Source organism: Myotis brandtii, unplaced genomic scaffold (assembly GCF_000412655.1).
Source record: "Myotis brandtii unplaced genomic scaffold, ASM41265v1 scaffold345, whole genome shotgun sequence".
NCBI classification, from domain to species: Eukaryota; Metazoa; Chordata; class Mammalia; order Chiroptera; family Vespertilionidae; genus Myotis; species Myotis brandtii.
This window is the reverse complement of record NW_005363283.1, coordinates 1,632,009-1,656,251: the sequence shown is the minus strand read 5'-3', so window position 1 is coordinate 1,656,251 and position 24,243 is coordinate 1,632,009. Positions and strand designations below refer to the sequence as shown.

General features: G+C 38.6%; 1 protein-coding gene across 15 annotated transcripts in view; it reads right to left on the bottom strand.

Moving 5' to 3' along the window:
• Nucleotides 1–24,237, bottom strand: part of FMR1 (fragile X mental retardation 1) — a 42,055-nt gene extending 17,818 nt beyond the window's left edge. For all 15 annotated transcript variants that reach the window (XM_005871557.2, XM_005871559.2, XM_005871558.2 and 12 more), the window contains exons 1-9: nucleotides 24,126–24,237; nucleotides 11,581–11,633; nucleotides 7,864–7,957; nucleotides 5,210–5,281; nucleotides 4,787–4,935; nucleotides 3,625–3,718; nucleotides 3,420–3,536; nucleotides 2,255–2,425; nucleotides 2,085–2,163 (exon numbers count right to left, since the gene is read on the bottom strand). In XM_005871557.2, the coding sequence (XP_005871619.1) occupies nucleotides 2,085–2,163; nucleotides 2,255–2,425; nucleotides 3,420–3,536; nucleotides 3,625–3,718; nucleotides 4,787–4,935; nucleotides 5,210–5,281; nucleotides 7,864–7,957; nucleotides 11,581–11,633; nucleotides 24,126–24,176 (880 nt within the window). In that variant the 5' untranslated portion in view covers nucleotides 24,177–24,237. The remainder of the gene's footprint in view (nucleotides 1–2,084; nucleotides 2,164–2,254; nucleotides 2,426–3,419; nucleotides 3,537–3,624; nucleotides 3,719–4,786; nucleotides 4,936–5,209; nucleotides 5,282–7,863; nucleotides 7,958–11,580; nucleotides 11,634–24,125) is intronic.
• Between the last annotated feature and the right edge of the window lie 6 nt (nucleotides 24,238–24,243).

Below are 24,243 nucleotides of genomic sequence, written 5' to 3'. Positions count from 1 at the left end.
GCAGGGGGGGCAGTTGGGGGCAAGCAGGCCAGCAGGGGGGCATTTGGGGGCGAGCAGGCCGGTGGTGGGGAGCAGTTGGGAGCGAGCAGGCCAGCACGCAGAGTGGTTAGGGGCAATCAGGCAGGCACGTGAGTGGTTAGGAGCCAGCAGTCCCGGATTACGAGAGGGATGTCCGACTGCCGGTTTAGGCCCTATCCCTGTAAACCGGCAGTAGGACATCCTTCGAGGGGTCCCAGATTGGAGAGGGTGCAGGGTGGGCTGAGGGACCCCCCCCCTCCCCGTGCACGAATTCCATACACCGGGCCACTAGTGTTATTATATAAAACAAAAATAAATTAAATAAAGCATAAGAGAAAATGATGCAATTGAGACACAATGAACAGGAGATGTATGAGGCTGCTACTGGCATAACACAGTATACTTTTACAGAAATTTTTTTCTTGTAAGTAGAGAGCACACTCTAAAATAATGATAAGAACATAACATAGAAAATACACCAGTAACAGTCATTTATTATCATTATCAAGTATATACACTGTAGATCATTGTATGTGCTACACTTTTATATGACTGCCAGCACAGCAGGTGTGGTTACACTAGCATCACCCAAACATGTGAGTAATGCATTGCACTATGATGTCACAATACCTACAGTGTCACTAGGCGACAAAAATTTTTCAGTTCCATTATGATCTCATGAGACCACTGAAGTATATGTGGAGTGCTGTTGACCAAAATGTCATATGTAGCATATGAATGTATTTTTAGAATTTTATATGACAGATTTATAAAAGATCCTCTAAATTTTAAAGCAGCTTAAGCAGCTACAGATACATCTAAAAGAAGTGCACATTCTTTAGGCCAATGTGTTAACAGAATATTCTTCTGTGCCTTACTCACAAATTATATCAGTATATTAAAAGTTGAAGGGATATGTCACAGAGTAAAAGATTAAGAAATCACACTTTAATAACTCAGAACCACTATGAAAAAGCTCAAAACCAGTTTAAGATTATTATTCAATACATCTGTTAAAACTCCATAGACTTCAAGCACTTGATTCTTTCACTCATTTTATAAAATTCAGTCATATCATTAACTGAGAAGTGACTGCTTTCATAGACATCATCATAAATTACATATGTAAGAAATACTGATTCAAGCAATCTACATGTAAATTACATCTAACTCCAAGGGCTCTCCCAAAGTACCTAAAGCACCCTTGCACTGACCACCTTCATCATGTGCTTGCCCCACCATCTCATCTAAGGAAGGGACGGGGGAAAACTGAAGCCAAAATTTGTTTTGAGCACATGCCCAGGTTGTGGGCTCCATCCCCAGTGACAGCGTGCAGGAGGCAGCTGATCAATGATTCTCTCACCATTGATGCTTCTCTCTCCCTCCCTCTCCCTTCCTCTCTGAAATAATAAAAATATATTTAAAAAAATATATGAAAGCAACTTAGGTGCCTATGGATAGACAAATGGATAAATATGTGCTAAATACATACACACACAAACACACACACTCACAATGGAATCGGTCATTAGAAAGAATGATACCTTGCTATTTGTAACAGAACCTATGGACCCAGAGGGTATTATATAAATGAAAAAAGTTAAAGACAAATACCATGATTTCACTTATATGTGGAAACTGAAGTAAGCAAAACAAACAAAACAAAACATAGACAGACCCATAGACACAGAGAACAAGCTAATGCCAAGTGAGAGGAGGAAATGGGTAGAATCTATAATAAAAGCATAATATGCAAATTGACCAAACGGCCAAACAGTGGAACAACTGTCTGGAGGACCTTTCGGATAAAGCTGGGGCTGTGAGGGCCGAGGCAGCCAGGGCTGCGAGGGCTGAGCCCTTTGCACGAATTTTGTGCATCGGGCCTATAGTAAAAATATAATTACCATTGATGTTGCAGAAAGCCCGAGACCTTTGGAGATATTTATAGCTTTGAAACTTACTAGATTTAAGCCTACATTCAGATTTTCAACTCTGAGATAATTAAGAAGGCCGGTGTTTTAATCACTTAGCATATGGCCAGGGCTCAACAGCAATTTCTGACTCACCCACTAAGTTCCTTGGAACTTGTATGACATCTTCAGCAAATTCAAGAAAGCTTCTAGCCTTTTTAACTGCATCCTGATCCTAATAAAAAGGGGAAAAGATTTAAGCCAAAAGATGAACCATTTGAAATACTGGATTTTATTTTAGAAAAAAAAACTAGTCAAATATTTACCTCTCCATAAATATGAAATGTGCAGGTATCTTCATCTAGATCGATAGCAGTGACCCCAGGTACTTTTCTAGCTTGCTGAATATTAGCACCATGAGTACCAATAGCTAGACCCATCAGATCTTCTCGTACAATAAACTGTTCATGAAATCTTGAGGCAAGCTGCCTTGAACTCTGATGGGAAATGTATATCTGATTAATATTATGCTTTTCACTATTGAGACAACTGTATTTAGGTCAGATATGTAAATTATCTTGAACCTGTATACCAGGGGCCTATAAATTAGTTTATGTTGGAAATTAACAGGTTTTAGAAAATAACACCCACCCATAGCATAAGTTCTTTTTAGGTTACTGAAGGTCTTTATGCTATTTGAGATATTTTTTTTAACTGGAAAGGGCTTGTTGACAATTTCCCAAGGTAACTTTTGAAAACCTATCTGCAAGGCTGCCTTAGTTAACCAATGACATCAACAATGTAGTGATGAAAACAATGTAGTGATTAAGAATAAGATCAAATGTTCCCTAAATAAAAACCAGCTCACTGGGTCTGTTAGACTCAATGTTTTTCAAGTAAAAAAAAAAATTAAATAGCATCTCCACAGAAAATTGTATTAGTTTCACTTTTATTAATGGACATTGGTTTATATATTCTAGAAACAGTGCCATTCATATAACTTATCACTAGATACTGGGGTCTAGAAAGCCCTTTGATGAAGTGATGGAAGCATTAAAATGACATTATCTCATCTCACCCCCCAACCTGAAAAAAGGGATTTATAAAAACTGTTGATACAGTAATTAAATTACATTGAATAATTATAGAATGTCAATGATTTACAACTTATCTTACATATGCACCTGCAACCTAAATTGAGATCAGAGTCTATAAGACCTAATGATCTGGATCCACACATACTATGAATTCTTTCAACTATTCAGCGATGACTGAACTAAGTTAAAATGACACCCAAAACTTGTGGATAAGCACTCTCTTTAAACATTATTATCACAATTTAATATTTAGTTCTAGCATGCCATTAATGAAGCCCAAACATATTAGTGACTTATGTTGAAAAACGAAAATTTCTTATCTGAATATGTGTATCTCTTTAATAGTAGTGAGGAAAGATGGGTATGCATACTAGTTTCTCATTATTCAACCTACCTCTAGCTGTTTACTGGCTTCTTCATTTCTCAGTATGAGAGACAGCTTAGTGCGCAGACTCCGAAAGTGCATGTCAATCAGCATGTGTGCTCGTTTTGCGGTAACTTCATTGATAGACTAAAAGATATTATTATATAACAACATTATTATCAAAGCAAATGCCCCAAATGATATACAACAAAATGAATAACTCAAAAACACTCACCAAAATGACAAGCTGATAAGTTTCTGGATCATAAGTTACAGAAAAGGCACCAACTGCCTTTTTAAAGTCCTTATGTGCCGATTCTTTGGCACACCTAAAAATAAAATAAATATCCATTGTGAAGTTAAAATGAATGATTACCAACTACTGGCATAAATATATGCAGAGAGATTTCCAATTAGAATTGTGGATTCATATTAAATTTGATTTATGCAAGATATACTTATATCCATTTAAAGGTTTAGTTCCTTTGCTGTTCACCTTAGCAGTACTCAGCTCAATCAAGCATTTGAGATTATAGAAAAAGAAAAAAAAAACACAGCTATGTTAAGGGATTTCAGATGGTCTTAGATTATTAAAGGTGACATATTTAGGGAAGCCATTATTCCTCTGCAGACTTCCTCATTTCAGTTACATATAAGTAAGTTATTTTCTTGAATTAACTGTTGAAAACTGTTGGGGATAGCTACAGGGTACCCAACTTTTTTGTTTTGTTTTTTTTGTTTTTGTTTTTTCTAAAAACTGCTGACCAATTTAAGGGAGAGAAGGAAATGTACATGAATCAGAAGGCACAAAAATGTACATGCCTATTCAATCTCTATAATCAAAATGTAAGATTCCTATGTAGTTTGAACTGCATGCTGTACTGTTTAAAGTATAGCATGTACAAATAAAACATATTATATTCCTTTGATGCAATCTTTAAAAAGGAATCTCTTAACTAAAAATCTTTAAGCATTACTCCAGATAAAGATAGAGATGACCTTTTGAAGCTTCATTAGCCCTAGTTATTACATGTTTATCTGAAAATATTAGCTAAAAGGGAAAAAAACCTGGAGTAATTTTCATTGTCTAGAATTTTATTTGTGACTTATGACAATCTGTATTAATCAGCTTCAAAACCTTAAAAGTCTGTTAAAAAAGTTAGTTTATTTTAGAAAACAAATGTACATGAGCCAGGTATCTAGCCAAGTAAGTTTAAACAAGTGCAACGCTGGCTTAGTTATATAACTCAAAAAAGCTAAGCACTTTTTTTCACTACATTTTAAAAACCATTTTCAATGAATTTAAAAATTGATTTTTATTATTTTAACATGTATATTCTTTTAAACTCATTGCACATCACCTGTAAATTCTGAGAGTTTCTTGCCCATCAACTTACATTTGTCGTAAGTCTTCTGGCACATCCAGTTTGATTTTATGGAAGGTATCTTTTGTGGCAGGTTTGTTGGGATTAACTGATCGTAGACGTTCAATTGTGACAATTTCATTGTATGTAGCATCACATGCTGCATATTCTATCACATAAAACTGAGAGAAATAAATAAAATTCATTCCTGGTCATAGTATTTATAGAAAGAACAATAAGCTTTGCCTATTCAGCAATTTTTAAATTCTTGATATTAAAAAACACTTTTTGATCAACTTACTGAAACACATGATACTTAAAATATACAGAAAACATTGTAATAAAATGACTCACGTTACTTATTACTTTAAAATAAAAATCCAGACTGAAATGTAGTACCTGGATTTAGAAAAGGGAAATTGTATAAGAAAAAATTTTAAATATGCATTTTCCTACCTCACCCTTTATCATCCTCACTTTAGCTAACCACCAACAGCAAGGTTCTTTTTCATTTGCTCTGGAATAAACCTACACAAAAATTACAACAGAATATTTCATGATTAACATCATTCAGAAATTTATAGATTATCAGACATTGAGGAAAATTTCTCAAAATGACTCTAGGTGTCTTTTGAACCATATCCTGTATCCTGTATCCTTAAATCAGATTGTACCCCTACAGCTAGACACAGATACATAATCAGAAGCTGCCTGATTACCTCGGAGAGCCCTGTAAAAAGAGCTTTCCTATTTATCTGTTCTAATTCAATAATAATTAGTACTCTGAATATGAATGCTCAGGAAAAGCTAACTGACCATAAACCTGGGCATACTTTCCTTAGATACTTTGAAGGCTAAAAAAGTTATCTAAAATGTACAATCTTGTTTTTGTATTGTTCTAATAAGCAAATAACTGGAAGTTATTGATTCTGGCCTACACCTGACTGCATGGTCACTAAATGGGTAAGGCCGCTGACCACTCACAGCCCACTGAAAATACCATCCTGGCATTCATGTCTCCTAAGGACTAAATGAAGAGATCCTTGGTCACTCTCTCTTCTCTTGTCTGCTCTCTACTAAAATGGACAACTCCACACTGGCAATACTCTGATACCACCTTCTTGCTCTCACATCAATTTCCCTCATGACCACTTCAAAGTTCACTTACTATGTTCAGCATGGAACCTTTTGTGAAGACACTAGTAAATTAAGGTTAATAGGAAAAGAGACAATACAGTATACATGGGCAGAGAAACAGAAATACTCAGAAGCAGAAGAAGCAGCAGGGAGGAGGACAAGGGGGGTGGGGAGGAGAGAACTGAAAAAGGTACAGAGCCTAAGGCTAACAAGCAACTCAAAGCTCCAACTCTTGTCTTTCTTTTACAATTAAAGTTAATAGTTGTAACTATAATTGTAATAATTATACAATACAGTGACTAAATACAACTAAACCAAACCTACCTTTCCCTCTTGCCTCCATGACTTCCTATTAACTTTGCCCTAGCCAGAGATATACCCTGGTCATTATTATGTAAAACAAAGAGGTTGCCCTGGCAACAGTGTCTCATTGGTCTCTACCTGTCAAGTGACTAAGTTTGGGGGGGGGGGATAAAAACCTCTATCCCTCACTATTATGAGCATTCCTGATATAGACAGACCAAAAGACCTGGTATCTTACTTCCCTTTTATAACTTAAGTTAATAGTAATACAATACAGTGACTATATACAACTTAATTTAACCTACCTTCCCCCTCTTGCCACCATCAGTCCCTTTCAACTCTGCTCTAGCCAGACCAGTAACCTCAGTTATGTATTATTGTTAGGCAATATAGGGAGGTCACCCTAGCAACAGGGTCTCATTGGTTACCACCTGTCATGTGATTCATTTGAAGAAAAAAAAAAGGCCCATTTATCCACCCAAACAGTATTAAGAGCACTCCCAATATAGACAGACCAAAAGTCCTGGTTCGTGCCTTCAGGAAGCTTATAGTCTCCTGGGGAAAATTAACAGTTAAAGGTTCTTAAGTATAAACAGTGTTTAGTTCTCTACTGGGATCCCTCATAAAACCAAGTCTAGTTCCTTACACCTAGTAGGTACTGAGTACATTTTTTGTAAATAAATAGTACTTTATTCTATTTCTAATTTATAATTGTAGAGAAAAGAACACAGACCTGAACATCCAGAGACCTTCTCTGAGCACTCCTACCCCTACATCACCTTCTATCCTGAATTTTTTTTTTCTTCCTAGGACTTACACCTGCCATGTTAGCAATCCTCACTAGAATGTGACCTCATAAAGGCAGGGACTCTTCTGTTTCACTGCACCATCTGTACCTAGTACAAAAAATAAGAGTTCAAAGACCTAGTATACTTTACCTTACCTGTACAAATGTCTATTTAACTGCTTCCTTAATACACACATACTCATAAAGTGGCATCTACTAACAAGGCATTGTGGAGAAAGAAGAAACTTAAAATGGAGTGTGTGAAAGATGAGGAAAGAGAGGATACTACACAGATCAATCATAACATAAACCAGACTCTAAGTGTCTTAAGCCATGCCCCCCAATTTTCTGTAACTAGAGAAAACACAAACACAATGTTCGGTTAATGTGTTACATCTCCACAGCACCTTTTGGTCAAAGACATAAATAGCACATGAGCTGGTGGTTCACAGCATGCCCTGTAAAAAGGTTTTACCTACATATGTATATATTAAAACACATACATGGCTTTGAAAAAACATACCAGGATGATTTACTACTACTTAAAGAAATTCAAGGATGATGCTCTATTATGAAGTTATGATTTTTTTCCTTTGTAAAACTAATTTTCCTAATCCAAAGATTCAGGGATTGAGGGAAGCAAGAAAAGAAGTACTAGTGGGCAAAGGAAATCAGTGGTGATTTTCAAAAATGGGCCCAAAACTGCTATTCAGTCAGCCACATTTAAGCATCATATATTTCAAATTAAAAACAAATGTCCATCACAGCTAAAATTCTCAAGGTAGTTTAAACAGTGTTAAAAACAAGGAGTACAAAAGGCACAGGGAATTTAAATGCTCCCACTCCTTCAGTGCTCAATAACTTGATGACATGGGAAACTTACCTCAACTTCATCACTTTCATTTATATCTTTATTATAACCTACAGGTGGTGGGAATCTCACATCATGGAATGGAATCTGCCTCTCTGGCTGCCAGCTGCAAATAAGCAAACACAATTATTTAACAAGCTTGTCGATTTAATAGAAACAATGACCACGATGCCAACAACTTTGGTTAAATGTGACCCTCTGTTTTTCTAATTTAAAGAAGCAAATGCTTTAAAACTGTCAGTGTTTTGCTGAGTGGGGCATAAGGGCAATATAGAGACATCTCAACAAAGCCTGCATGCAGCACAGGAGCCCTGTAGTTCCATTTGGAATATTTCTTTAAACACAACAGATCAACATTACAATTTTCCAAACGAGTCTTTTTTCATTAATTCCAACCTCTAAGAGTTCTAAATGTAAGGTCACAACAGCAATTTCCTTTGATGCTTAAATTAAATATGTTAGTATTAGTAAGTGTTAGTAATACCATCACCATACTGCTACTTGCAAAGGAATTTTAACCACATTCCAATTACCACAGAAACTGGTACTAAATGCCATCTAATTCTCAAGCAAAATGGGGCAGTCAGCACATTAGCAATTCAGAACTCACTTTTCCCTATTTAAATTTTAGATCCCACGAGGTGGTCAATTCTTGCCATGGATAGCTGGCTGCTGATCAGTATGGTGGGGCCTGATGGGGTCTCCTAAACCACAGAAACCCAAGGGAGACAGCCTATAGGAGTTCAGTAAGTTGCCTGTTTGTTTTTAATTTTAAATGATTTGGAACAATTTTGAAAAACACCAAATTATTCTTTTATATTCACAATGATATAAAATACTAAAAGACAAACTTAAAAAAAAAACACTGGAGGATTCAACTGCTAGAGCAGTCATTTCTGGTTTTTGTTTTGTTCTGTTTTTTTACTAAAGAGCTTTCTTAGTAAGATTCTACTGAGAAAAGTACAATTTTTTTTTTTAAAGAAGAACTATTATATAAGACAGGAGAGTAGGTAATTAAGTCAGAATGTGTGGAAATCTGATTAGGACCTATATTAGACTGAGCCCTTTCTCTAGTATTATACATACTTGAAAACTATAAAACAAAAAAAAATGTCTTTACCTCAGAAAAGCCTTTTTCAACTTACTGAAAACCAGTGACTTTTAACATGTTACAAATCATTGCTAAATTCAATTTGTAAAGCAAGTAATAATACATAATATCATTTTCTTGGTTCCTAGGATATTTTTCCTGTTGATCTCCAGAGACAGTGGAAGGGAGAGAGGAGGATAGAGAAACATCCACGTGAGAGAGACACATCAATTGGTTGCCTCCCACAACCTACCAGGGCTGGGGAACCTACAGCTGAGGTGCATGCCCTTGACTGGGAATCAAACCTGAGAGCCTTTGGTCCACAGGCCGAAGCTCTAAACACTGAGCCAAACCAGCCAGAATGAAAAATTCAAATTCTTTATTCAAAATACATGAAATAGGGAAGGTAAAAAAAACAAATAAAGAAAAAAAGCATGTAAAATAATTTTGTATTACTGTAATAGGAGGTTATGATTGAAAGGAAGGGTAAATATAGTCCGAAGTTCTATAAAATATTAGTTGCTTTTCTGTTACAAACAAAACAAAAAAGGGCAAAGAGACTACTCTGGTAGGGACCTAGCAAGTCCTGGTGATGTGCTTAAATACAGCGTTGACTCTAAAATATACTCCATGAATTCAAGGAAAAACAGTTTATCTATTCCAAATTCCAGAGATGGCAGATAGTTTGAAGAGAAATTTTTATACAGCTATAGTACACAAGAGAAGTAGTAGGTCCAAAGATATAATAATTTTAAGTTTATAGTAGAAATTTGATTGAAAACAAGAGAAATGATCTGATAAAGCAGTGTGTAAACTAGATAATTCTTAAATACAGAGGAAATGACTGCTTAATACTCTAGATTAAGGACTACAGGAGAAACTAAGAGTGGCAAATAAAGATAATTCTCCTTTTATAGGAAACAGTGTTTAACTAGTGATTGGAGCAAGCAGTAAAGAGTATAATTATGAGAAAAAAAATTACTCTCCAAGTTATCAAAGATTCCTCCGTTAGAGGTGTGATGATATTGTCTAGTGTATAACCGTGGATACCAGAAACAGCAAAGATGCAGATTCTAGAACTTTTGGCTCTATGTATACAGAGAAAGGTATTCTAACATGTAAACTGTACTTTGGACTGAAATTATTAGTCTAGAACTAAGAACAGAGTCGGATACACTAAATCCTTTTATCTCTGTCACCTAAATGTGTTTTAGGGATCAGAGAATACTACTTTGCCCTGTTGGTAGCTAAAAGAATCTGTGAACAATCTAATTACAGTACATCTGGGTCAGATACTATATTTTAACAGATTTATTGAGGTATATAATTCACATATCATATAATCCATCCACTTAAGTGTATGTACAATGTAATGGTTTTAAGTACAGTCATAGATATGTGCAACCATTCCCAGTCAATTTTAGAACATTTTCATCATCTCAATAAGAAATCTTATACTCTAGCTGTAGCTCCCTATCCCCCCAAGTGCTAAGCAACCACTAATCTATTTCTTCTCTCTGTAAATTTGTAATTTGCTTTTGATGTACTGTTAATTCTCTTGGTATATAAAAGTCAAAATGTTATCATTGTTGACTATTCTTCAGAGTTCAATAAAATCCTAATATCATGACCATGTCTACACTGCAGTCAAGGAGTTTGTTCGTACTTTAGAATCTTGAATGGCTACTCTGAAAATAGCCTTTATTAGCAATCAAAAATCTTAGTAAACATAGATACAGACAACAGATTGATGGTTGTCAGATGGGAGGAGGTAAGGGGGGCTGGGTGAAAGGGATGAAGGAATTAAGCAGTATAAATTGGTAGTTACAGAATAGTCACAGAGATGTGGATTACAGCATAGGGAATATAGTCAACAGTGTCATAATGACTATGTGTGGCCAGGTGGGTGCTTGGGGCACCAGGGGGACCACTCTGTAAAGTGCAGGATTTTTCTGGCCACTTTTCTGTACATCTGAAATTGATACAGAATAACACTGAATATAAACTGTAATTGAAAACAAGTTTTAAGCAAGAGACTGGTCCAACCAAATAAAATGGTAGCATCTATATTGCTGATACTTTTGTATAGCTAATATTCCTAGACCTATAATATGTTTATTTACTCATCTAACAGAAGAAAGCAGAAAAGATCAGTTACCACTATTATTGAATATAAATATATGAAACAAATAAAAAATAAGTTAAGGGGTAAACATGATTATTTCCAACAAAATATACTAGAAAACTAAAACCACTAATTTTAGATTTAACGTTACAAAACTCACATCAATTTTACCAATACCTGTGAATCCATTCATTTTCATCTTTTAACAATTACAAATATTCCTATCCAAACTCTCAGTTATTAATAGAGAAGGATCTGGTTTCTCTCTTCACATTCAAGGAAACTGAGATATAAGGATCAAGATTATACAAAAGGAATCTCTGAGGTCATTAGCAGGAACAGTTTTTCCATTGGTTTAATACTGAATTGTTCAGGAACTTCCTGGTCAGTAACATGAAGATGCAATCCTGAAAAACACTCAAACTAAACTTGAATTTTTTTTTAATGAGTAAAAGGAATAATTAGCATAAAATATTAAAGAACCTGAACACTAAAATTGTATCAAGACACTTACTTGTTTTCAAATGCAACTGTTATTGAATCTTCATGAACGTCCTTTACAAAGGCCTGTAAAAACAAACAGTTAAATTACCTTCTAAACTTGAAGATCATTTGTTTTTAGTTAAATTTCACAGATACCAATAAATAAATAAATAAATAAATAAATATATGAAAATCACAGATACCAAATATTTTATATTTAAGAATAAAATGGAGCCCGGCTGGTATGGCTCAGTGGTTGAGCATCGACCCATGAACCAAGAGGTTTCCCGTTTGATTCCTAGTCAGGGCATATGCAGGGACTGTGGGCTCGATCCCCAGTGGGGGGCATGCAAGAGGTAGCCCATCGATGCTTTTCTCTCATTGATGTTTCTGTCTCTCTATCCCTCTCCCTTCTTCTCTAAAATCAATACAAACATATTAAAAAAAAAGAATAAAATGGAGATTCAAATTAAAGTTTGTTCATTTTATGAGGATAACTCATTCATGAATCACATCTATATGTAGTCACTTACTCTGTGCTAGGCCCTGGGAATACTGATTAGTCAAAACAAAATATGAAAAAACTGCTCCAGAGTTCAGCATCTAATAGGAGAGGTAGTGAGTACAAAGCTGGAGGTATACTTTAGGCTACAATTATTGGAAACTATAAAACTTGTTCCAGAGCCTTGTGCCAGCTGGTATAGATCTCTTGTAACATATCTTTTTCTCCTTAATAAAATGTTAGTATACAGTAATAAATAACTAAATGTAACTGCAAAAACTGAAAATCTATATATACACAAGTACACTAAATTTTCTTTAACAACAATATACTTCTAATACCACTAAAATGTCCCATTAGCAGAGTTTAATTAAATTCTCAATCTCATATGCACTTGGAGAAAAATATTCTATATAATAAAGAGCTAATATGCAAATGGACATCACACCCTCACGCTGTCATGCCATAACAGTTCAGACACTCAACAATGGAGAGAGAGGAATGGGGACCAGCCAGGCACAAATGAGCTTGCGAGAGAGGAATGGAGACCAGCCAGGCACAACTGAGCTCGCAAGAGAAGAATGGGGACCAGCCAGGCTGCGGCCCGGGAGAGGGACAAGCCACCTGCCCTGCAGTCCCGGGTGCCAGCAGTTCGCCTGCGACCTGCAGCCCGAGTTCTGGGTGCCTGCAACTGGCCAGAGGAGGGAATCCTGGGTCCCAGGTGCGGCGCGAGGCAGCCGCCGGCCCACAGTCCCCTGCGGCTGCAGCCAGCCCGGGCAAAGCCGGCCCAGGTCCTGGGTGCTGAGTGAAGCAGAGGCGGTTAGGGGCGATCAGGCCAGCAAGGGAGCAGTAAGGGGCCATCAGGCAGGCAGGCAGAGGTGGTTAGGGGCAATCAGACAGACAGAGGTGGTTGGGGCGATTAGGCAGGTAGGCAGAAGGGTTAGGGGCGATCAGGCAGGCAGGCAGAAGGGTTAGGGGAGATCAGGCAGGCAGGCAGGCAAGCGGTTAGGAGCCAGCAGTCCCGGACTGTGAGAGGCAGTCGGACATCCCCCGAGAGGTCCCGAATTGGAGAGGGTGCAGGCCAGGCTGAGGGAACCCCGCCCTGTGCACGAATATTGTGCACCAGGCCTCTAGTCTATCTAATATAATAAAAGGGTAATATGCAAATTGACCATCACTCCAACACCAAGATGGCCACCCCCATGTGGTCAAAGATGGCCACCACAAGATAGCCGGCAGGGGAGCACAGTTAGAGGCGACCAGGCCAGCAGGGGAGAGCAATTGGGAGGGCCAAGGCCTGCAGGAGAGGGCAGTTTGGGGGGACTAGGCCTGCAGGGGCGGGCAGTTGGGGGCAACCAAGCCTGCAGCGGAGGGCAGTTAGGGGTGACCAGGCTGGCAAGGGAGGGCAGTTAGGGGTGACCGGGCCAGCAGGGGAGGCCAGTTGGGGGCAACCAGGCCTGTAGGGAGGAGAGTTAGGGGCAACTAGGCCTGTAGGGGAGGGCAGTTAGGGGCAATTGAGTCGGCAGGGGAGGGCAGTTGGGGGGAACCAGGCCTCCAGGGGAGGGCAGTTGGGAGGGCCAAGGCCTGCAGGGGAGGGCATTTGGGAGGAACCAGGCCTGCAAGGGAAGGCAGTTGGGGGCAACCAGGCCTATAGGGGAGGAGAGTTAGGGGTGACCAGGCCATCAGGAAGGAAGTTAGGGGCAATTGGGTTGGCAGGGGAGGGCAGTTAGGGGCGACCAGGCTGGCAAAGGAGAGTAGTTAGGGGTGACTGCACCAGCAGGGGAGGCCAGTTGGGGGCGACCAGGCCTGCAGGGGAGGGCAGTTAGGGGCAATCGGGCCTGCAGGGGAGCAGTTAGTCGTCGATCAGGCTGGCAGAAGAGTGGTTGGGGGTGATCAGGGTGGCAGGCAGAAGCAGTTAGGGGCAGGCAGGCAGGCAGGCAGGCAGGCGAGTGGTTGAGAGCCAGCAGTCCTGGATTGTGAGAGGGCTGTCTGACATCCCTCGAGGGGTTCCAGATTGGAGAGGGTTCAGGCTGGGCTGAGGGACACGCAGCCCCCCCTCCCCGTGCATGAATTTTGTGCACCAGTCCTCTAGTATCCTATCTAATAACAGAAAAACATAGTAATTTACCATACCTTTGCTACGCCTCCCATTGGCTAATCAGCATGATATGCAAATTAACTGCCAACAAAGATGGCGGCTAATTTGCATACTGCAGGCAGGGCGGGCCAGTGCGAGCTGCCATCCGGGCCCCCGGATATGCAAATTAACCGCCAACAAAGATGGCAGCTAATTTGCATACTGCAGGCAGGGCGGGCCAGCGTGAGCCGCCATCCAGGCCCCCGTGTGCCGCCTAAGCCCCGCCGCCAGCTGGGACCCCTGTATGCGGCCCTGGGTGGGTGGGGCTTGGCGGCGAGATTGGCCCGAGGAAGCCCTATTCTTGCAGGAATATTCCTGCAACGGGCTTCTAGTATATATATAAAGAGCCAGGGTCTGTTACATCCAAAACAACCAAAGGCTCAACCTAATGCCCAAGCTGTGCGTGCAGCAGGCTCTGGTGGGTGGGGAATTGTGGCAGCGGGGACGGGGCCAGGGGAGGCGGGGCTGGCACTCACACTCACTCACAATCGCACACACGCAGAGACACACACAGCACCCACCAGCTCACAGCCTTTTCTCCCTTTCTTTCCCTCCCTCCCAGCTCGCTCTCAGAGCCTCTCTCAGAATGAGGCCCCAGGGCGGGCAGAGGGTGGAGCTGCCCCCACTGGCCCTGCCCCCTCCCAGCCGGGAAAGAGGAAGAGAGAGAGAGGGAGGCAGGGAGTCCTCTAGGTCAGCGGTTCTCAACCTGTGGGTCGCGACCCCTTTGGGGGTCGAACCACCCTTTCCCAGGGGGGGCCTAAGACCATCCTGCATATCAGATATTTACATTATGATTCATAACAGTAGCAACATTACAGTTATGAAGTAGCAACGAAAATAATTTTATGGTTGGGTCACAACATGAGGAACGGTATTTAAAGGGCCAGAAGCTTGAGAACCACTGCTCTAATTCATTCCCTTTTAATGTGCAAGAATTTCGTGCAACAGGTCACTAGTAGTAATATAAAGCACAGAGGTAATAACTCTTTAAAATCTGATACCACAATTGCTAGTAACCTGTAGAAAGACATAACAAAAATAATAGCTAATTATGGGGAATTCCTTAATCACTATGCTGTCCATAATTCAATAAAATGACATAACAAAAGTAACAGCTAACTTATTATGAAGAATTTGTTAATCAGCATGTCCGTAATTCTGTAAAATTAAGTTTTTAATAGGTGCAGAAGGTTTTGTTATTGTTTTTTGAAAAGTAAAGGAGTAGGACAAACTATAAAGAAACCCAAAGAGCTTTATATCTTAATTAATTTTATAATGGCTTGAGAGATTTAAGCTTCTTACTCAAATTTGTTCTGTACCTTTCTCTTCCGTAGTTTTCCCTACCTGCAAGGATAATGGCCAAATTCCTCTGGCTGTAAAAGTCCCTTCATGACCTGGCCCCACTGCTTATCTCTCCAAGCTTCATCTTTCACATCCTTGGAGGTTGTGACCCAGCAGTGCTAAACTATTTGGGCCTCTCTTTGTATATGCTGTTTCTTCTTTCCAATTGTCCTCCCTCTCTTTTAACTTAGCTACTTCCTATTGGTCTTTTTAGGTTTCAGTTCAGATCTCACCTCCTATGAGAAAACCCTGAAGACTAAGTTAAATTCTGCCTTCTGCATTCTTATACATCCTATGCTTGTCACTTCTATAAACATATCCCATTTTATTACTACAGTATTGCCCATTTTCCCACTAACAGCAAACTTCCTGGGGGTGAGAGGGCAGGTCTTGAGTGCCTACTAAAAACTGTGTGAGTAGTTATTAAGTGGATCATTGCCTCAGGGGTTCCTATGCTAGCCTTGGAGGAAAGGTATGTGTGTTAGAGGGAAGGTATGTGGATGTGTTGATCAGGAAGACACACAAGAAGATGAGGTTCCTATTGAGCTTTAAAGGAAGAATTAGCCCAACAAAAGGGAGTGGAGGTTAGGGAGGCACAGGCCTAAGGGGCTGCAGGAACAAAGGCTTAGAATGGGAGAAATGGGTGTGGTAGAAGGGCCATTGCTTCTGTCTAAAGTTTTATGTTTGCATATTTTGGCAGTACAGTTAACCTTTGAACAACATGGGTTTGAACTGCATGGGTCCACTTACACACAGAATTTTTTTTTCCAATAAGTACCTGTACTGTTTTCGATCCACACTGAAGACTGCGGATGTAAAGGGCCTATTATGCATTCATCTACACAATTTTATATAGCAGATTTGAGCAACCAAGGATTTTGGTATTCGTGGGGAATTCTGGAACCAATCTCCCACAAATACCAAAGGAAAACTAAGTTTTGGGGGAGTCAAAAGTTATACACAGATTTTGTTAACGCATGGAGGTTTGCACCCCTAACCCCAGGGATATTCAAAGGTCAACTGTAATATTAATTCTTTACTGTATATTAGATGCTGAAAATGTTAAATCCTTTAGTTAGGTAAGAAAACTTTATTACTGCTGGGTGAAAAACTGTTGTCATTAAATCAGGTGTCTTTCCAATACTATTGCCATTGTATAAAACTGTGCTGTCCACCTTAGCAGCCATTGGTCATATGTGACTTTCTATATTTAAATTAATTACAATGAAATAAAATTAAAAATCAGTCTCCTGCTCATACTTGCCACATTTCAATTGCTCAATAGCCACACATGGCTTAGTGCCTACTGTAGTGGACAGTGTAAGTAGAAACTATTTCTTTCATCGAATAAAGTTACACTGGACTATACTGATTTAAAACATTTACAAATGTTGGGGATTATTTTCAAAACCACCTTAAAAGCACTCTGAAAATCAGTTACTTCATTGCTATATATTTTTTTCTATTTGCCAAAAAGATATTGCACAGTTTAATCATATTCATTCACCACATTTGTCTATTTCCCAAATCAAACATTCCCTCAAAGGAGGGAGATCTACAACTGTTGTGACTATTTAAAACAAAACAAAAATGCTTTCAAAGGCTCTGAAAGCAATTCTGGATGTAGTGTCAGAAATGGTTTGAGTAATCATCACAGCCAACCAGGGCCACTGCCTTTGAATTAAGGAGGCTTATCTGTATATGGATGGATATTTGTATGATTATTCCAAAATCAGTCATTTTTGGCCACTGTTTGCATATTAAGTAAATACAGAAGGCATGTAATAATACCTTCTCGTTGTTGCTGTAATAAGTGAAATAACAGAAACTAACTGGTTTCTTCTGCACACACACCAAGAACAACCACCTCCTATGACTTCTAAGGCCTTTTGCTAAACTGTCACTTCCAGCAAGGGTCCCATCTTTCTGTTTCTTATTATTTCTTCAATAATTCTCCTTTTGGCCTTGTCCTTCCCTTATCCCAACATTCATACTCTCCCTTCCCTGGACACTTCCAGAGCACTATCATACCCCCACCACCAACTTGGAGAACTACATTTTTTGTAATCCCTACCTACCTATATCAAGCAAAACTGGTGTTTGTGGAGAAGATAGTCAAGTTGGTGTTTGGGGAGGGGATTTCTGAGAAATTACCAAAGAAGGCAGATTGAATGGGTTTGAACAAATACACAAAGGGAGCTGTACTGAATGAGAGCTAGGGTTCTTGTAAGAGTCAATAAACTTAGTGGTTAAAAATTTTGCTGTTTGCCGTAACCGGTTTTGCTCAGTGGATAGAGCGTCGGCCTGCGGACTGAGAGGTCCCAGGTTCGATTCCGGTCAAGGGCATGTACCTTGGTTGCGGGCACATCCCCAGTAGGGGGTGTGCAGGAGGCAGCTGATCAATGTTTCTCTCTCATCAATATTTCTAACTCTCTATCCCTCTCCCTTCCTCTCTGTAAAAAAATCAATAAAATATATTTTTAAAAAATTTTGCTGTGAATGATATCCAGGTTCAAAATCTTGGTTCTACCACATCATAGCTGTGGGAATCTCCAAAAAGTGGTTTAGACTTCAGATTCCTTATTCATCTGCAAGTAAGGAACAGATACAGGGGAACGGGACCTGCCTTTTAATCTGTTGTGAGTAATAAAATCACACATGTCCAGTGTCTAGCACAATGCCTGGCACATAGTTGTCATTAAATTATTTAGAGGTAAAGCATAGAGGAACATACTTTATAAAAGATGCAGAACCATAAGTGCTCTTACATTTCAGAGTTACATCTCAACAAAATCATACTTTTAAAGATTTAAAAATTGAGACAGAAAAGGAAATGGCTATTTCCTCAAAGATAGATAGTAAATACTAAAAGGTTATTTAGACTCTGAGAAAGAAAAAATGTGATGAAAATCTTTGGGGTCTGAGAAAGGTGCTTAAGTGTAGCTAAAGACAGACACAGGTTCCCCATCAAGGGGAATAAATAAGAAATCAAAAAATCATTATGGGATTCCCAAGTTATTGGCAACTGGCCCAAAGAGACAATCACAAAAGTCATACTTACCAAAGTGTATAATGACTAGAAATCCAATTCAAATATTACGTTATCAGGATGGATGAAACTAAGATGAAAATCCAATCCAACTGGGTAAACTCTTACTCCTCCCCTATACCTCACACCCTTTGGTTTAGTAAACTCTCACAAATATGAGTCACTGGTCACAAGAGACATTATCATGTAGAGAAATTTCATTGTAAGCCCCTGACCACTAATAAATATAACCTCTATATTATCACTGAAGACAGCACACGTAGTGCAGTGATAATTCTCACTAGAGAAAACTTAAGAGCATTGCAAAATAATCCTTCAAAAGAAAACCTGTAAGAGATAGAGGATAGATAAAATATGTGATAAAATATGAATCAGCCTGGCTGGTGTTGCTCAGTGGTTGGGCATCGACCAATAAACCAGAAGGTAATAGCACATGCCCAGGTTGCAGGCTCAATCCCTAGTAGGGAGCATGCAGGAGGCAGCTCCCTCATCATTGATGTTTCTATCTCTCTCTCCCTTTTTCTCTCTGAAATCAATAAAACATTTTAAAAATCATTTAAAAAATTGTGACTCAAACCCAAGGTCTCACATATAAAGTTACTATGTAGGCAATAATAAAATAAGGGAATGGATCAACCAAAGAACTTGTATGCATATATGCATGAACCATGGACATAGACAGTAGTGTGGTGAAGGCCTGGGGTGGGGGGCCAGGACAGGCTAAAAGGGGTCAATGGGGGGAAAAGGAGGACATATGTAATACTTCCAACAATAAAGATTTTTTAAAAAACAAAAACAAGGGAATGAACAAAACGGGAAAAATACATAAACCTCATCAACAACCTTCCAACCATAGTGTATGTCCATGCGGTTTACCCTGAACCAAAGACAACACACAAGTACAAAGAAAATAATATTAAAAGCTATTAATTTTCCTGTATATATTCTAACTTTTTAAAAAAAAATCCATACTCGAGGATATGTTTTTTTATTAATATTTGAGAGAGAGAGAGAGAGAGAGAGAGAGAGAGAAACATAGATTGGTTGCCTCTGGTTCATGCACAACCAGAGAATCGAACCCGCAATGTAGGTATGTGCCCTGACTGGGAATCAAACCTGCAACCTTTTGGTGCACTGGACAGTGCTCCAACCAACTAAGCCACCCAGAAGGGGTTGTATTCTAACTTTTGAATAGTTCGGTTCTTACGTGCTCTCAGTGTAACAAAAGCCAGTTTCACAGCAAGGTCAAAGATTTCTAACTTTATCTTTCGTTAAAAGAATTCATACAAAGAATGACTGTAATATTTCAAGTTGCAAGAGTGTATAAAAAGGATGCTGATACATTAGTTGAACATTTTACATGATATGACATCTTTGTTTCAACAGTAAAAAATGGCAATATAACCTTGCAATTTACTTAGAGAATGCTAAGGCAGTATTACAGTAATAAATTCAATAAAAGATTACAGTGAAGTAAAAAAAAAGGGGGGTAGGAAATCAAATCCAATTCATTTCTTCAAACTAAATTTCATCATTTCAGGAAGTCAGACCTGATCTCAAATCTCAGATCTGACCCTTACTAGCTGACATATAGTACTAAGTCACTTACGTAATCTGTCTGTACATCTAAATTCTCATCTATAAAATGGAAACCACAGTACATCATAATGGGAGAATATTAAATAAATTAACAGAGGGAAAGCACCTAGAACAGTGCCTGGCACCTAGAAAGCTCTCAGCATCTGTTAACAGCTATCAATCTGTAAGTACATTCCATAGTGGGCAGGAATCAGAAATCCAGTTATTACAGCACTGAATTTTGTATTTAATTCATTATTTGGAGGTTTTCAGAATGTTTGAGTATGAAGTTGGAAAAAACACAGTTTAAAAGGGGAAAATAATGCATCCACAAAGATACTGCACATTAAAAAAAATTATTTAGACTCTCGGAAGAAAAAAAATGTGGTTGAACTGAATAATTTATTTCCTCGAAGTACAGAATATCACCAGCATGCAAAGTTAGATTTAGAGACTTCAGAGGAAACATGAATAGTGCCTTATGCAAGTTTAGTAAAACAGTGATTTCTAGCAGGTTATGTAGCTGATATGACATGTTGGACCGCTTGTCTTCAGTAAAAAAAAAAAAAAAATCCTGGATTGTAGATTTTGCCATCTTTAGCTGCTAGCTCCATATCACTATTTACCAAATTAACGTCTATCCTAAGATTCCAAACTTAAAAACATAAAATATATTAAAATTTAATTTAGCAATAAAAATGTAGTTCATTATATTTACACCATATTACTTATCAGTTAGTATTTAAGGTGACCTCCAAAAATATATATACACACTTTGAATAATTATAGAGGCAGTGTTTATTAAAATACAGTTCATTTTCAAAATTGAGCTATCAGCTGTTAGTGTATACATTTTTTTGAGAAACCCTGTATTTTCAGAAAACAAAAAGGTATTGTATCTTATGCTTCCAACATACGACTTAGCCATTTTTAGTAATTTCCATACTAGTATACAAAACCTACGTATCTTGGGATATATTAGTACATTCATATTGAAATGACATACATTCTACATCTAAAATGGAGTTAATTCATTACCATTCTCAATATATAAACTCGGCAAAAGAAAAACCCAACAACAATAACAACAAAACTCCCACTGCACAATTTTAGGCAGATGCCCCTAGAATAAAGACTATATTTCAACATTATTCGTTTAGGAACTGCTTTGTAAAGATTTTGTGAGGTATAATGCAAGTGTTTTCATGTCTTAAATAACTTAAGGCTCTATAAGTTGTATATGTGACTATCATTTTCTAAGTCAAAGAAATAGCTAAGCATAATAGTAGTGGTTTTGATAATTAATAAATCTAACTTTCAAGTTTTTAAAAATAAACACCAGAGGGAAAAATAGAAATAAGCTTTTATAATCTTAGGGTTTAGGTTTCATGGTTCTGTTAATTCTGCATCCTGAGCTTAAGTTATTTTTTAGAAAAAATAATTCAACTGTTGCCATATCTACCCAGTTTGTATTGCAAGGTTATGTATAATATGCTCACAGAAAATGAAGAACTGTCCCTTGTAGTATGGTGGTTCTGTTAGGCAAATTAAAGTCTGAGTTAAATTATACTGAAGTTGTTTTGTTTTTAAGAGCTTTTCTATCAATTTAATGAACCAGGTTCCTTTTTTCATAAATTTAACATTTCTCCACAATAGTTTATTTTTTATTGGTCTTTATTTCCCATCTTTTCTGCCAATCCCACTGGACAAGCAACTTAGTTTACTTTTGCTTTACTTTTATAACTCACAACAATGAATCCTATAAAAGTTTAAACCTTTTTCATTATAGAAACTATTTTTCCACCAATACAGATCATTTGAGGTTTTCTTAAACCCAATTAACTAAATAAAACAGCAATTTCATTACACATATTTGTTCAAATTTCCCCTCAGGAAACTATGGGACAGGACACCCATTCTTTTTATTCACCTTCAAATTAAGCAACTTTGTTAAAACACACACACACACACACACACACACACACACACACACACACACACACACACCAAAAGCCTGGGGTTGATAGGAAAGACAGAGGGCATTTTTTTAGCAGGCTTAATTCACTTTATGTTTCTTGTATAAAATTATGTGGTGGCTTCTTATACTCCAATAAGTTTGCAAGCAAAATCATGGGAACAAATCATAAGTTGCTGGAAGAGAATGATAAATCCTTCAAGACCAGGATGTGCTACTTGCCCTGTATAGCAAGCAAACTCCCACTACAAAACAGTAAGAGTGGCATGCAATCTAAGCTAATAACACAGATTAGAATATTGTTCAACCATTAGCCACTGCTTATATTTATTAATACTTAGCACCAGAAATCTAGTAAGCAAAACTACCCATCTTGGAACCAGAGAAAATTCCACACAAACTAACTAGCAGATATTATGGACCCCTGAAATAAATGCAATCAAAATTTTGACTGCAGAGTCAACAGAAACAATTTAATATTGGTGAGACTTAAGAACATAAATGTTGGGTTATTTTTTCCTCCTTTTACAGCAAAATGTTTTATCTTTTTGCTAAAAGTATGGAATGGAACACTTTATATACTTTACTCATTTATGAAATATGTTGATTTCCAAATATCTCCATAAAATTGGTAAACACATATGTAATTGAGTCAATTGCTTATTTTCCTTCAGCCAAATCAGTCTCATTTGAAAGATTTAAGTTGTTCTATAATAAATTTAAGAATCCTGTTGGACAATGGCAACAGCTACTTTCCATGCTTCCTGTCATACACACCGTCTATTGCCAAAACTGTATAAGTAAGGTGAGATATTACCTGCAGAAGTTACAGAAGGATACTGAAGAGGAAACAAGAATTTATAGATTACTAGATGTAGAGTTAGTGTGTAACAACAGATGCACTACTAATACCTCAAATATTTTTTAATCTTCCTTTTGAAAATGTAAGATATTAGTTGATTTGCAGTGGCATAACTTAAAAAAGAAAAACATACAGTAAAGCCATCATGCCTATTTAAAACCTCAACAATACAATCCACTACAACACTGCACATTCAGAGAGACAGTTAAGTACAAAACAATTTTTTTACTCATTTAAAAAAAAATTCCCTATAACATTCAGTTAATTTCCTTTAGTTTCACAGCATATATTCAGGTCTTTGGAGGGTTAAAATTTTGTTTTTTAAGTAGTAGAGTAGCTAATGTTTTTAGTTACTGAAGCATCTTTATTCCTGAATTTGCTCACATTTATAACAAGGTAGAGGGGCCACGAATATTCAAGATTACTAACTTCTTTAATACATTACTTGGATATGTCAGTGTCTTCCTGAAAGTTTTGGATCTAAAAATCTCTTCTGAGACCTACAAAGAGAAGCCACTAAAAATCAGTTGCCATTGTGATTTGGTAGTGGCTACAGCTTCTTACTGCTCTTTCTTCACGCCCCTTGCCCAGAACAGTGGAGCTCTCCGAAGTCCCAATGCTGGACCGAAAAAGAGAAGCCAAAGGAGGTATCAAACCCTCTGCAAGGCAGAAGGTGGCTCCACCGAAGCGCCCCCCGCTCCTCAGCAACTACCATCACGTCAGGCCCTGATCCCACTGGGAGAGGATATTTAGGAAAAAAGAAATAAGCCATGCAGTCCCTTCACATAGACATCGGCCCTTCCTGCAAGGATCTCCAACCTGCCACTGGCCCGCGCCCATTCCCAGCTCTCCCTGGCCCGGCTCAGCCCCCAAAAGGGGACCCTCTCCTCCTGGTTCGCTTCTCATTCTGTTAGGGCGCCAGGGCCGCTAACAGGAAAGGAAGCGAAGCTCGAGGGGCTTCCTACAGGCCCCAAGTCCGGTCCTTCCCTTCCAAACAACATCCCGCCTAGAGCGTCCTGTCCCCCAGGGCGCAGCACTAGGGAAGAGGGCCCCAGGCCTGCCTCCCGCCGAGGCCGACAAGAAAAGGGAGGGAAAGAAGGGCGAAGATGGGGCCTGCCCTGAAGCCAAGTACCTTGTAGAAAGCGCCATTGGAGCCCCGCACTTCCACCACCAGCTCCTCCATCTTCTCGACGGCCCTGCTGGCACCTGGAGTCCGTCCTGGAGAGGTGGTCTGTGGGCCCCAAAGGCCC